This window comes from Schistocerca nitens, chromosome 10 (genome assembly GCF_023898315.1).
Source record: "Schistocerca nitens isolate TAMUIC-IGC-003100 chromosome 10, iqSchNite1.1, whole genome shotgun sequence".
NCBI classification, from domain to species: domain Eukaryota; kingdom Metazoa; phylum Arthropoda; class Insecta; order Orthoptera; family Acrididae; genus Schistocerca; species Schistocerca nitens.
The window spans coordinates 109,997,271-110,013,025 of NC_064623.1; the positions used below are offsets into that span (position 1 = coordinate 109,997,271).

Genomic DNA, 15,755 nt, shown 5'->3' on the forward strand with positions numbered 1-15,755 from the left:
TTTTCAGTAGTACAGAGTATGAAGGAGGGGAAAATAAACTAAAAAACTTAATGCTACTATTTCATTCATATTGTTTTATAAAAATGCAGATCAGCTTGTGAAGACACCTTTCCTGTTGCAGTTTTATCATGTGCAATGACCTGACCTACAAATCTACTAAACCCTTCGAATTTTTAAATATATTTACAGGTTGCAACTCTTTTTTCCCTTTCCAAAATGACAGTTTGCAAATTTCTGAGCAACAGCTATATCAAGTAGGCCTCATGGGCAGCCAGTGAAGGGCAACATCAAGTTATACATTCAGGCAGACACACTAAAATATTTTCTTTCCTGCTGAAACATCTGCCAATTTAAACAAATAAATTAAAAAATCTCCAGAATGCATTGCTTATGTGTACATTTACATCAAGAGTTTGTCAGTATAATTATATTAAAATAAGAAACCTCAAAAAGAGGACTAGCTACAAATTTATATATATTTACACACACACACACACACACACACACACACACACACACACACATGCACACACAACATACCCGGCATTTCTAATACACCAATATAATAATCTCAATGGATGATGGCTGAACCTTTATATTCCGCTGTGAACAGATAGACAAGACAGATGATGATGTAACATTTGTAATGTTTGACCTGTTGCATTCTGAAGCTGAAGTATAACTAATCTACGACTAGATTACACTGGTGAAACTTAATTTTGCCTGGCTCTTTGCAAGAAATACAAATGGAACAAATATAATATACAAATAAAAACATAAGTGCTGACTGTAATGCAACAAAGCTTTCTGACGCTCACTATCTTAAGAGTATTTCAGTAAAGCCCTTGCTTCTAAATGAGCTCATATTTGTTTCTTAGTTAAGAGGGCTTCTGTCGATATGTCTACACACCATGTAGTATGAGAGCTAATACATGTCTATATTAAGCAAAACACATATAAAACTGGTGCGACCGCTTTGCACATTATGGACAGAGTGATTTAACAGCAATAAATATAACAAGTCACCTAAGTGCTCATATACTGACCTACAACATCCATATTGAGTAACTAACTAAATTTACACTACGAGATTGTACTATGTAGTAATTTCTGACCAACAATGTTGCACAGAACATTTAAGATAACTCCCACATAATAAAGAAGCCTTCTAAATATCTACAAATCTGATAAATGACATATCAGCATTTTGAATACTGCATACAAAGTCATAACATTTGTTTACATTATCCTGCATTTTACCATATAATATGACACACATGCCTTTGCGCAATTATTGATGCCTCAGCAGCCAAAGAAGAGTTAGTTTATCCTTCCTTCATTATTTCTCACTGTGACTCAAACCAACATATGTCCTATTATCCAACAACACGATAAACCAACAATTTTATGCCTTTTCTGTTTTTTAAAAGAAAAAGCCTGCTCTCATGAAGGTAATGTCAAAAATTCACTTAATTGACTTACATGTTGGTTAATACATTACCACAGGTTTTATAATTTTATACTTTCACAACACTTAACTATGACAAAGTTACTAATATAAATGTTAACAGTTTTTGTTGCAGAGACAATATCAAGATTTAAACTTTAATTGAAAGTTATAAATTCTTCTAATAGGGCAGGGAGGGATTTACATTACACTGTAAACGTTTTCTGACAGTATAATAGGAGTTAGTCACACCATTATAGGATGTGATGCAGTCTCATGAGCTTTTAAAAGATGTGTGATATGGTAACTGATGCAGGGACAGAAAACAAGGCAAAATATACAAACAATTATACACCTGATGGTATAAATAATATATTGTTTTTCTAAGACTTTTCTTCCTCTATGCAAGGTTCACTGGAGGCTTCAGTGCTATAGCTGGAACAGTTGAAGGGTGGTAACAGAGGAAACTGGACGACAGATTCTCAATGCAGGAAACATCATTAAAAGTGTGCTTCAAGTATTTTGATCTTTCAGTTCTGATTAGTGCATATTATGTGTCCATTTTGCTATATACTATAGAAATATGCCTTTCCTGATTATTTCCTTTTTCTCCTCAGATCTTTAATAACTAGGATCAATCCTCAATTTGTTTTTCTTTTTTATGCATGGACCTGAAACTGCATAGGATATATTTATATACAGTAGCAACTATTATTAGATTGTAAATGTTCATTCGAACACTGTATGTTGTTCCAGATCCAAAATGAGGTAGTGTACATTAAAAAGACAGAAAATATTCTTAACAATTAATTTCTGATAAGCGATCAACATAAATGATCCACAGTCTGAAAGAGGATCTTTCTGACAGTTAACAACTCAAAGTCATGGAGAAAGAATAATACACACCACATGTAAACAAAAAATGATAGTAACAGGAACAAACAAGAATTTGATTAGAGCTAACAAAGGATGACAGGAAAGCAATAATTTACTCTCAGTTCCCAAGAGCCATCCCGTTTTTTTCTTTTAAGCGAATAAACAAGAATTTGGTTTTCATATTACACACTTCTGTGTACTGCATTAGATTACGAAACTCGGGAGTCTTGTAGCTTTGGAATGCCATGGAGACAGATAAGTTGGGTGACAACAAGCAGCCATTACACTTCCTACTGCTGAGCCCGTCCCCGAGGGTCCGGGAACTCTAGCCTATCCCGTGTGCCCAGGAGCCAGACTTACAACTTGCGCAGCCTGCGCGGAGGCGGTGGCGGCGGAACGGGGAGTGGGCACAGGGGCGGCAAGGGGGGCGAGTACCGCCCCCCGTGAACCCTGCATCAGGCGACCCCCGGCGGGTCCGGTGACGGGCGTCGGCGCTTGCACGGGCCAGAGAGGTCGGCCTCCTCCAGTTCACTTTCCTCGAGAAGTGGAACACCTGTAAGAGATTAGCACGACAGGTCACATATGCTCTGTTTATTTCATAATCGAGGACCGACGTTCTGTAGAAGTATAACACAATACTTGTCAGGCGAAGGTCACTACAGGAAGACACAAATAAATTACAGACTTTGACTGCAAGTGGGCACTGATTGAAATCATTGGAGAAAGTAAAATTTTTGTGCCAGACCAGGATTCGAACCCGGGTCTCCGCTTACTATGCAGATGCTCTTATCACTATTCCATCCACACACAGTGGTCATCGCAACACCGTGGGCTACACTAGCACGCCTCCTGTCAGACCCTAACTCTCAACTTATCCACACACTGCCAATGTAATGCGCCTTATCCATTATCCTCATTACTCATGACATTTCACTCATTCCCATAAGAGTCTGAGCCTGCTGCGCATCCGCACTGAAGAGATCACTGGTCACAACCAGTCAGAGGCTACGTGGGCCAGCCACCGATGTAATCCTGCACCTGTGTGCTGCAACAGTGCAAGTGCCACACCCTGCAGTGCAATGTTCTGCTATCAGTGGGTGTCTGGGTCGCTACATTGTGTAGCACAGTGCAACATTTCCAAAGACGGCTCCACGATAGGAGCCCGACACACTCGGTCGGAGACAGCTCTGTTGCTAGCAGCGTTCCTTCGGCGCCACACATTCGATTGGCAGTCTCTAAAGTTGTCGGTCAAAAGTGTGGCCAAACTGTACCATCCTTGCCAATCGGCATCACCGGATTTGGGAGCCATCAGCTAGCCCTGACAATTCCTGGCTATAGATCAGACTCTATGAGGCGAGGCCGCCCCACGTGTGCCGTCGCCCAATACTCTCGCCAGACCTCGAGGGTCCCGGGTTCGAGCCGCAGCCCGCACGGTTTCTGTCAGTTGCCTAGCCTCGTCACGGCACAAGAGCTGACGTGGTATGCAGTCGGCAAGGACTCGGTGCCACCGGCCACTGTGACACTGACTTGGCCTTTCACTGGTGACAACGTTCACCACAAACAGCTCCTGGGCCATTACTGTCAGAATATTTTATGAAAGAGTCCCTGCCAAGGAACCAGATTTTATTTCAAACTTAACGTGGTGGAGTGAGTAAACATGTCACTGATAAATACTATTCCTGCACTAGGTTGCTGTCTTTTCTGTATCTCTTCTACACTCTAACCCTTCAAAACTCCTTTCATCTTGCTCTGCAGCTGCTGAGTCATCCATCTTTCCTGCTCCTGCCTCTCACTATTCTAGTACCTCCTCCAGGCTTCGTGCCTCCTTCCCTACCCCTCCCCTCATCTGTCAGAATAGGCTTCTGCTATCAATAATCAATAACTGTCATTGTGGTCATAGTCGTGTGTGTTTCAGCGTCTGAGTGACTGTGTGTGTGTGTGTGTGTGTGTGTGTGTGTGTGTGTGTGTGTGTGTGTGTGTGTGTGTGTGAAATTTCAGATTTCAAATTCCAAGTGTTCACAACTTCTTAGCCACTGAGAGTGTAAAGAAACAGTCAGGTTCAGGCAGAAAATGAAAATCTGATGAAGTGACAGAAGAGATAAGACATATCTTACAAAGAGCTCCACCGTAAAGTCAGTTCGCCAAATGTCACGAGAGCCAAACACCCCTTGATCAACAGCTAAGGGGGTGCTGCATAAATAACTTCACTTTCAAAGTTCAAACTGAGCGAACACTGAAGCGAAGAAACTTGCAGCTTTGTCACAACTTTGCTATTGAGCTGTTTGACTGGATCGAACAAAATCCCAACTATCTAGAAATTGTTCTCTCTGATGAAGCAATCTTCTATAGAGAAAGGTGTTATCGTGTTTCAGTGTGGCCACAATCACAATGTTAATGACCAAATTTGTTGATGTATCCACATAGTGTCTCCGACGAGTCTACAAGGAACCACTTGCAGTAATGTAAAATGACATAAGAACAGTGGTCACAAATAGGTCCTAAACAAACTGGAAACACTTGTGATGCCTCATCAATGCCAAATAAAACACAGAACGAATGCCAAGGTCGCTTCTTTCCAGACAGCGCGACCGCATTTAATTGGCAGTCTGTGGAGGGTGAGCGTCAGGTTGGAGGCGATCATGTGATGTTTTCTGTAGCTTCCCTTGGGCACACTCATTAAGGTTACCACAAGTGTCAATCTGGATGCTTATTTCAACAGTTTCAATGACCAAGTGTTGCCCTTTGTTCCTACATCTTTATGAATAGAATGTGGACAGCCCCATTTTCCCACATGACAACACACACATTCATAGGACTGCACGCGTAGGTTCCCAGTTTAAAGAACACTCGGGCGTCCAAATTCTCTGGAAAATGTCTAGGACTACTTGGAAGTGGTCAACATCCTCCCCATCAGCTGGAAACAGCATACCTAAAGATATGAGGACTATCCACAAAGTACATTACGTTTTGGAATTAAAAATAAATAAAGTATTAGAAATTTTTTTTATTATATACAGATGAAAGCCACACTTCAATACTACTTTTTTACATAGTTGCCATTTAAATTAAGGCACTTACCGTAGCGATGGACGAGCTTGGAAATACCTTCGTCGTAAAATTCGGCCGCCTACACCTTCAACCACGTGGTTACCTCTTCTTGAAGCTGTGCATCGTCATCAAAACACTGCATAGCCAACCACTTCTTCATTGCTGGGAATAAGTGGAAGTCGCTCGGTGCCAGGTCGGGACTGTACGGCGGATGAGAAAACAACTCCCACTTAAAAGATTCGAGAACTTCACGAGTGGCATTTGCCGTGTGGGCCCGGGCGTTGTCATGAATCAGCAAGATCTTTGAGCCCAACTTTCCCCTGTGTTTGTTTTGTATTGCTCTTCTGAGGTTGTGCAGAGTTTGCCAATACCTTTGAGTTTATTGTAGTGCCTCTTTCCAGGAAATCCACAAAAATCACACCTTTTCTGTCCCAAAAGATAGTTGCCATCACCTTCCTTGCTGACATTGTCTGCATGCATTTCTTGGGTTTTTGAGGGGAATTTGTGTGCCCCCACTGCATTGACTGCAATTTTGTCTCGCAGTTCACATGCTTAACCCATGTTTCGTCACCAGTAACGATGCGATCGAGTAATGAGTCGCCATCTTTCTCGTAAGCGTCCAAAAACGTTAACGCTGCAGCCATTTGCTGATTTTTGTGAATCTCTGTCAAGATTTTTGGTATCCATCTTGCACAAAACTTGTGGTAACCAAGCTTTTCGGTAATGATTTCGTGCAACAAACTTCGTGAAATTTGTGGAAAACTCATAGAGAGTTCCGTTATTGTGAAATTATGGTTTTCACGGACTGCGGCATCGACTTTTTCGACAAGTTCGGCAGTCACTATGCTGGGTCTTCCACTTCGCTCTTCGTCGTGAACGTTAGTTCGGCCATTTTTAAATTTTATGACCCATTGACGCACTCCACCTTCAGTGATTATGTTGTCCCCATACACTTCACAAAGCAACCGATAGATTTCTATCGGTGTCCAGTTTTTTGCAGCCAGAAGCCTTATTACAGCACGCACTTCACACTTCGCGGCATTTTCAATTAATGCTGACATTTCAAACTGTCACAGTAACTCAACGGAGTACAGCACGAACCTCTCACTAGCACGGCAGGATGCCGACTGAGCGGCGGAATGCCACGACACCAAGATGGCTGCACTAGCCCCGCCCCTAACGGACACAAACGAAAACGTAATGTACTTTGTGGATAGCCCTCGTACTTTTGGGTTTTCTTTCTCATCGAACAGAGGCCACTGTCGAGAAGCGATGTTACACAGATTCAGTGTCATGCCTCATCCGGTAGACCAATTTTTTCTTACTCATTCTAATTTTTATAATCTTACATTTACATACTGGTGTACATTTCGTTCTCCTGCCATCACTGACCTTCAGTATTGAGTGCGGGGCTGGTGTCAAACGAGGCGCCGGTAGACCAATTTTTTCTTACTCGTTCTAATTTTTATAATCTTACATTTACATACTGGTGTACATCTCGTTCTCCTGCCATCACTGACCTTCAGTATTGAGTGCGGAGCTGGTGTCAAATGAGGCGAGGCTGCCACAGATAGCACGGCAGCTCGCTGCTCCGCCACTACCGCTGCCGCTGCCACTGACGCCGCTACTGCACGTGTGTGATGACACTGTGTCTAGTGTCACAGTTGTCGAAACTTCGCTCGGTGTCATGGTGTCTGTAGAGCCCATAGAGTCGCCGGCTGCAGAACCGCTCCTCAGGGAGGCTGTGTGGGATGTGCTGCAGAAAGGTCAAAAAAGAGCATTCGTCATGATGTGAAGATTGCTAAATATTGACATTATGAAACAGATTGCTACCCATCAAACAGAAGAGGCGGTGGCAGACAGTCACATTGAAAGAAGTGGGTAGTGCAGTACAGAAGAGGGATGTGGAGGGAGGGGGAGGAGGTTAGGAGGGTAATGTGCTGCACCTGAATATGACTGTGGCCGTGTGTGTGTGTGTGTGTGTGTGTGTGTGCGTGCGTGCGTGCGAGCAAGACAGAGAGAGAGAGAGAGAGAGAGAGAGAGAGAGAGAGAGAGAGAGAGAGAGAGCAGTCTACTTTCAATGTGCCTGCCTTCCATTCAACACCTTGTCTATGTGGTGTGTAGGAATATAACCATTTCACATGATTTTCCACTGTTTGATAAATGTTGACAATTTTGAATATGCTAGGGAGATGATTTATTTCCTGCTGCTATCCTTCATAACACAAAACCCAAGACACTATTGCAATCTGAATATCAGTTTGTGACTAGTGTTTCTTTTTCCCCAGTTCTTATTTAAAAGCTGGTGTAACTATTAAAAACATAAATGTAAAAATTACTTGCAAAATGTCTGTCTGCACACTGTTCAAAACTTTATTCTTAAAAATGTTTTCTTCTAGTTAGTGGTATTCACTAATTATATCAGAGATAATGAACATCATCAACTGAACCCATAAACAATATCCTAAAGCCAAGTGGAACTGTAGTTCACTGAAAATTAGTAATACAGGTACTGGCTCTTACTACAGAGAGCATACTGTAGGAAAATTTCCATCTCTCTCTAGCACAGATGGTAACCAATGAATGATTGCATCCTCTAAATATTGCTATAAAGTACTAACATAGCAGATATAACATCTGTAATCTAATAATTATAATATGCAAATGCAAATACAGAAAAGCTGCACCTGGTCACCGGAACATTTGTGTTGGTTCCATCAGTTTTGTGATACTGGTTGTCTCTCTGTGTAAAGGGAAAAGCACAGGGCGACTGCATGTCTCAGAGGAAATTGTGGGGTGTGTAAACCACAACTTTGTACGGATCCCCCCATAAATCATCCCGTTCGTGTAAGCCATGAACTACACGTGCAGTGTGACGTGTTGTACAGCGGTGTCTGCATTTCAAATCTACCATTTGCAAATGTTATAACACCTGAATCCAGATGATTATGCCCACCAGTTGGAGTCAATGACCATCAGGTGAGAACATAGAAAGCAATCAAAGATCAAGATGATGATGACAACAGCAACTTCGCGGAGACGTAGATATTCAGTGATGAGGCAATTTTCTGTCTGTCGAGAAATGTGAATCGTCACAGTGTGAGAGCGTGGGAAACTGAACTGCCGAATGTCTGTGCGGAGTTGGAAGGGGGATTTACCTGAGTATATATCCTCTATGCCATATCCACGACAAAGGCATACAGTCCCTTTTTCTTCATCGAGAAGAGACTGGCAGGTTCTGTGTACCTGGATACGCTGCAGTTGCTGTCGTTGCCACAACTGATAGCTGAGCTCTCAACTGTGCCGAGTTCCTTCCTGTGCGGTTTACGTACCCCTAATGCCAACAACATTGAAAGAACTGCAGGAAAACATCACTGCTGCTGTGACAGATACTGACGGAAATGTGCAACTGGATGTGTAATGGAACTTTATTACCGTTTGGATGTATACCGTGTGACTAAGGGTGCACACACTGAACATTTGTAGACTGTACCAGAAACTTGATGAGTGTGTATCTTTTCATGTATCACTCTTCTTTATACGTTGAATACTTGTAAATAAACAGTGCTTCAAAACCCAATGAATCATTTAGGCTAAACCTGTATACAGAATCAAGTTCATGGATTATCCAGAATATTTTCCACAGTACAAAATCAGTGAACACATAAAGACATTTTGAAAGCTGTTCAACTGACATAGAAATCAGTACAACTCCAGGAGTAGCACCAACTGTCTGCAATTCCTGGTAGTGTCCAGTGTACACACACACACACACACACACACACACACACACACACACACTCTCCCCCCCTCTCTCTCTCCCTCCCCCCCCCCCGCCCCCTCCCTCCGTCTGTGTGTGTGTGTGTGTGTGTGTGTGTGTGTGTGTGTGTGTGTGTGTCTCGTCGTTGTTGTTTTATGACTCAAACAATTTTATTTTTCACAATATAACTCATTAAACAAGTGTCATGACCATTTTCTTTTTGCAGCTTCCCCGCGCTTACTTTTCATTCTTTCACATTTTGTGTTACACAAATCCCATCATGAAGGAATGAGTTAAGTTACATCCATGGATTTTAATTCCTACTCCAACTTTTTCTATTGTTCCCTTTACTGCTTGCTCAATATAAAGATGAACAGCATTGGGGATAGGCTACAACCCTGTCTTCTCCCTTCTCAATTATAGCTTGCTATTCGTGCCCCCCGACACACTTTGTAACCGCCATCTGGTTTTTGCACAAACTGTAAATAGCCTTTCGCTCCTTGTATTTTACCCCTGCCACATTCAGAATTTTAAAGAGAGTATTCCAGTTAACATTGTCAAAAGCTTTATCTAAGTCTACAAATGCTAGAAAAGTAGGTTTCCCCTTCCTTAATCTATCTTCTAAGAAAACTCTTGGGGTCATTATTGTCACGCATGTTCCAACATTTCTACAGCATCCAAACTGATCTTAATTAAGGTCGACTTCTACCAGTTTTTCCATTCGCCAGTAAAGAATTCGTGTTAGTATTTTGCAACCGTGACTTACTAAACTGATAGTTCAGTAATTTTCACACCTGTCAACACCTGCTTTCTTTGGGATTGGAATTATTATATTCTTCTTGAAGTCTGAGGGTATTTCACCTGTCTCATACATCTTGCTCACCAGATGGAAGAGTTTTGTCAGGACTGGCTCTCCCAAGGCTATCAGTAGTTCTAATGGAATGATGTCTACTCTCGGGACTTTGTATCGACTTAGGTCTTTCAGTGCCCTGTCAAATTCTTCACGCCGTATCATATCTCCCATCTCATCTTCATCTATGTCCTTTTCCAGTTCCATAACATTGCCCTTGTATAGACGCTGTATGTACTCCTTCCACTTTTCTGCTTTCCCTTCTTTGCTTAAGGCTGGTTTTCCATCTGAGCTCCTAATATTCCTACATGTGGTTCTCTTTTCTCCAAAGGTCTCTTTAATTTTCCTGTAGGCAGTATCTACCTTATCCCTAGTGATATACGCCTCTACATCCTTACATTTATCCTCTAGCCATCCTTGCTTAGCCATCTTGCACTTCCTGTCAATCTCATTTTTGAGACGTTTGTATTCTCCTTTTTGCCTGCTTCATTTACTGTATTTTTATATTTTCTCCATTCATCAATTGAGTTCAATATCTCTTCTGTTACCCAACGATTTCTACTAGCCCTCGCCTTTATACCTACTTGAGCCTCTGCTGCCTTCACTATTCCATCTCTCAAAGCTACCCATTCTTTTTCTACTCTATTTCTTTCCCCTGTATTTGTCAGTTGTTCCCTAATGCTGTCTCTGAAACATTCCACAACCTCTGGTTCTTTCAGTTTATCCAGGTCCCACCTCCTTAAATTCCCACCTTTTTGCAGTTTCTTCAGTTTTAATCTACAGTTCATAACCAATAGATTGTGGTGAGAATCCACATCTGCCCCTGGAAATGTCTTACAATTTAAAACCTGGTTCCAAAATCTCTGTTTTACCATTATACAATCCATGTGAAACCTTCCAGTGTCTCCAGGCCTCTTCAATGTATACAACCTTCTCTCATGATTCTTAAACCAAGTGTTAGCTATGATTAAGTTATGCTCTGTGAAAAATTCTACCAGGTTGAATCCTGTGTGCGTGTGTGTGTGTGTAGAATCTTTACAAAAACACCAGGCATTTACTTTTAAATATAACTGTAAATGTTGTAATCTAACTCATTTTGATTGCCAAATTATCTTGTCTGGCTCTTTCCTTTTTGCAGACTACATTTCTAATTCTTCAAATACATCCTTAAGTTAGAAATGACTAACAACTGCAGCATACAAAGTCTGCATACTAATTTTACAGTTCTGTTTCCTGTAATGAGCATGAGTGGATTTGATTATGCTGTGAAGCTCATAGACAATCAAGTAAATTTATCACCCTCTTTTCGCTATTACAAACAAAAGAGCTTTAGTTTAGCAGTACAGGCTACAAGGTATACTTGCTCAATTAGTATTGCAACAGGCATATTTTATTGTATATATGTGATTTTTAACACACCCGAGTTATATAAATTCTCTGAATGTTCATTCTATCTTTTTTACTGCAGAAGTGATGATTTTAAAAGAGAACAGAAGCCGGTCATAACTATATAAAGAGAACCTCTGTGATGTAAGCAGACAAAAAAGCTGTTATAAGGATTATGGGTCTCACAACACTATGTTACAGATTGGGGGGGAGATATAATTTTTGTAATTGTGCAGGAGGTTGCAGAATTCCAAGTCCACATTTACTGAGCGTGTACTGAGTGGAGGTCACTGCCACCAGCTGCAGTCCCATGTTCCCCGCTTATCAAAAAGAGCTATGGAGATCAATAAACACCTGGCACACAGTCCTATTAAATGATTAAACTCAACTGAACAATTCCTCTCAGATATACTTCACTTAACCCGCGCATTTCTCCAACTCATCCCACTGCGTGATCTACTCTATCGCACCAATTTGCCTTGTATATCAAAATGTTCCAAATTGTTATTATATTTAGTCATTTTGTTATATATACATTTCACTTGCAGTAAGTGTATTATTCATACGTAAGATATATATAAGTAAGTGTTTCCTATTATGTTACAATGACCAATGGTATCTCTCTCTCTCTCTCTCTCTCTCTCTCTCTCTCTGCATCAACTTCCATATCTGTACTTATTACAAAATTAAGAGACCCCCACCAAATTTTTCTGTTTGTATGTGAAGGTTAATCTCATGAACTACTGTAGACATTTAGGTACAATTTTCACACACAGACAACATATTCATGACAATGGTTTGTATATATAACTCAAAAATATTTTGTGCAATTTGGCTGAACTACTGTATAATGAATTAAACCTTAAAAAAGGTTAACTAACTAAATAAATAAATGCTGTGGAACATCAATTTTATGCTTTATCACTTAGAAATTTTGCACCTGATCAATTACATTTTACGCATGCATCTGCAGAAACTCCATTTCTTCAACTGACTATTTTCTGAGTGAGTCGACAGACTGCAATGACAGCTCTTGCAACCATCTTTTTAAATTCTAGTGCCGCACCACTGATTGTGTGGCCAGAGATATACGAAGGACAAAGGTGTTATTGGTGGCAACAAACTTTGTACAAACTGAATCTGTGGTCAGACGCTCAATACTTGTCAGGATACTGACACGTCAATAAGAACTGCACAGCAGTGACGTCTCTGTGATTTTATGATAGAAAGCTGAGGATTCCGTGCTTCGTCAAGGCTTTAACCACTGTACCTATCGATTAAATCCTTTGCTAAATCAATTTCCACTGCTTCCTTTACCACCAAGTCCCACAGTCTTATCAGGTAGAATCTATACCACAGCCAGTTTATTGGTGAGCCAGCTGTACTTTCAGTGTTCTGTGCATCACGTATAAAAGGCCACTTTTGCAGGGAACTCGCAAACCTCAGCCTTGGAGAGCATAGTCCTCCTCGGTACGACTTGAAAGTGCCACTGTCTTCTATGGAGTGGACGATCATTTTAACTTTATACTCTGTGAGGATTCAACCTATTTCTGATGACAGACTTCCAGTTATGGCAAGAAAGCCATGCATTTAAATCTCTCTACTTCCTCTTCCTCATTTCTTTCACCCACTTTAGGTTTCATCTGTAGCGCCTTGTGTATATATTGTGCAGAGTACACATTTTCGGAACTCTTGTTAATGTAAAAGCTCATCCTGGAGACTTACCTAGCCAGCAATGGTATGTGCTCTGTGAATCAAAGTTTTAAGAATACCCGTTTTCTGGGAACATGAAATCTGGTGCTTTCTTTGATCACTTCGCAATTATGTCACTGCAGTAAAGCTCCTATTGACGCATTGATATCCCAGCACAGATTGAGTGTTTAACAGCAGATTTTATTTATACCAAGCTCTTTGTTGTCAAACTTCTCTGGATCTTGCGTATTCTTTGGCTCCAAGTGCAGTGGTGCGGTGCTTGGGTTTAAAACGAGAGATGCGAGTGCTTGCACAGACACACTACTTGTATATATACATATATAATTTTGATTTTTAACTAGAACAATGTACGAGACTGTCCTAGGAATAAATGAAAATTGTATCAATACCTCATAATGACAGAGCTGGTTACCAGGTGGATACTGATCCTCTCTCAAATATTCCCCACTGAGATTGCCTCTAACCCACTCCTAACGTACTGGGATATTTGACTGAGAAGAACAATGACTCCTTAATGGGTAGGATTTCAAACAATCCGCAGAGAGAGAGAGAGAGAGAGAGAGAGAGAGAGAGAGAGAGAGAGAGAGATGTAGTTCCACTTATAAAATGGATGAAAGATTTTTGAGTCATCAATCTTCTGACTGATTCGATGTGGCTCACCACAACTTCCTCTCCTGTGCTGACCTCTTCATCTCAGAGTAGCACTTCCACTCAACATCCTCAATATTTGTTGGATATATTCCAGTCTATCTTCCCCTACAATGTTTACCCTTTCCATATCCCTCAAGTGCCATGGAAGTTACTACCTGATGCTTTAACACATAATCTATCACCCTGTCCTTCCTTCTTGTCAGTGTTTTCCGTAGAGCCACAACTACTTCATATGTTGATTGATGACCTGCTTTGTTTTACAGTACTGATCAGTATGATGACATTTTCCCTATCCCATATGTACTGTACATTGCCTGTCTTTCCCTATAGCTTACACCTACTTTCCAGATAATTTTAAATTTTTACACAATTTCACATTATCAATACTTGCTCTAGGTAAACAAATCCTAAGAAGTGTCTTGATTTTTCTTAAGTCTTGCTTCCATAACCAATGGCACTGCCCAAACTGCCTCTCTGCCGTCTTTTCTTTTCTTCCATAAATTTTTCTTGTCAGCAATTGAGATGAATAAGCTGCAAAGTTTATTCTATGATAGTTCTCATACTGCTCTTGCTATCTTTGCAACTGTGTGGAGGATATTTTATTCTGAAAGTCTCATGATATACATCTAGTCTCACTCTTTCTACACACTGTAAGATCCGTAGCTTAATCTTCGTAATCATCAAATAGCACAGGGGAGCATATCCATCTGTCTAAACAATGTAGGAAGTAACTGGCTGTGTCAACGATGCAGAGTATATATGTGGCAACTATTGCTGTGCATGAGTTCTCTCGTGTGAACTTTCGCAAACTGTTATCTTGCACTGGCACTCTATGTGTTCAATGTTATAATCACTCTCTGTACCATAACCTTTTAAATATTTGGAGGAAAGTTGCTTTTCTCACAAGCAACCATTTAGCAGCACAATATGGAATTGTGTGATGAAAAAGTATTAATAAGAATCACAAGTCTAGTTGTATCACAGTACTACTGTTGTCAATCAATGGATGAGTGTTCAGTAATACAAATCACCTTGCTGTGGTTTCCTTTGAAAGTTATCTACATAGTGACAGGAGAGGGGAGGGCTGTTACAACACCAGATTGAATAGGCATTTGGGTGTCAGTGGCCCGAATGATTTTAGAAATTCCACAGAATGTTACCTATTCCTTCTGCTTAATTTGACCTCAGGCATTCGAAAGTGCCGTTAAATTCTGATTCTGACACTGAATCCCCTACATCTCCCCTACATCTCCCATAACAACTCCCATTTCTTCACCTGGAAGGTGTGTGGCCTAAACATCAGTTGAAGAAATAGAGTTTCTGGAGCTACGCACCTGAAATCTAACGGATCCGTCAATATGCCAAGAAAACACAAATAAGCACAAATAAGAAGCAGTAGTGACGGTAGAATTAGTTAACACTGTTTCCGAGAGCTCGAGGCCACATAAATCAGTGAGAAGCCTGCCAGCTAGAGTGGGGCTAGCAGTACAGAGCGGAGCAGAGCAGAGCCGACTGTCGGCCGTTCACCTGGAGGACTGGCGTGTCACGTGCACCGGCCGGCGGCCCGACCCCAGGCCCGCCCAGTGGCCGCGCCCGTGGCCGCGGTGGCCCTGGCCGCCACCCGCACTCAGGGAGGTGCCTCCGCCCCCCACCGTGCCACCGACGCCAGCCATGCTGCGATCGCACCCACGCACCGCCTCTTCGTAGGTTGGAAGAGCTGTCGACTGTGGAAACAGCCGGTAAATTATCGTTAATAGCTCTAACGTAACAGAATTTTTGGTGTAAGTTAAACTTTTGTTTTTGAAACATAATTAAGGATTTTTATCTATTCTTATTTTGTGGAGTAGTCACAAAATGTTTACTTTTGTGTGTTTCAGTCGAACCAGCAGTGACCGCAGCAACACTTCGTCGAGAGCAGACTGTCACCAGCCTGTCGGAGGGACACATTTAGCTGACAGCCGGCAACCACGAAAGGGCACCACTGGAGAGATTCTCTGACATATGATCGAACTGATGCAAGTCAG

At 41.4% G+C, this 15,755-nt stretch overlaps 1 protein-coding gene across 1 annotated transcript in view; it reads right to left on the reverse strand.

Moving 5' to 3' along the window:
• Nucleotides 1-2,528: 2,528 nt before the first annotated feature.
• LOC126210489 (sushi, von Willebrand factor type A, EGF and pentraxin domain-containing protein 1-like) overlaps nucleotides 2,529-15,755 on the reverse strand; it is a 103,582-nt gene continuing 90,355 nt past the window's right edge. The window contains exons 9-11 of the mRNA XM_049939723.1: nucleotides 15,259-15,455; nucleotides 6,892-7,127; nucleotides 2,529-2,876 (exon numbers count right to left, since the gene is read on the reverse strand). Of these exons, the coding sequence (XP_049795680.1) occupies nucleotides 2,779-2,876; nucleotides 6,892-7,127; nucleotides 15,259-15,455 (531 nt within the window). The 3' untranslated portion in view covers nucleotides 2,529-2,778. The remainder of the gene's footprint in view (nucleotides 2,877-6,891; nucleotides 7,128-15,258; nucleotides 15,456-15,755) is intronic.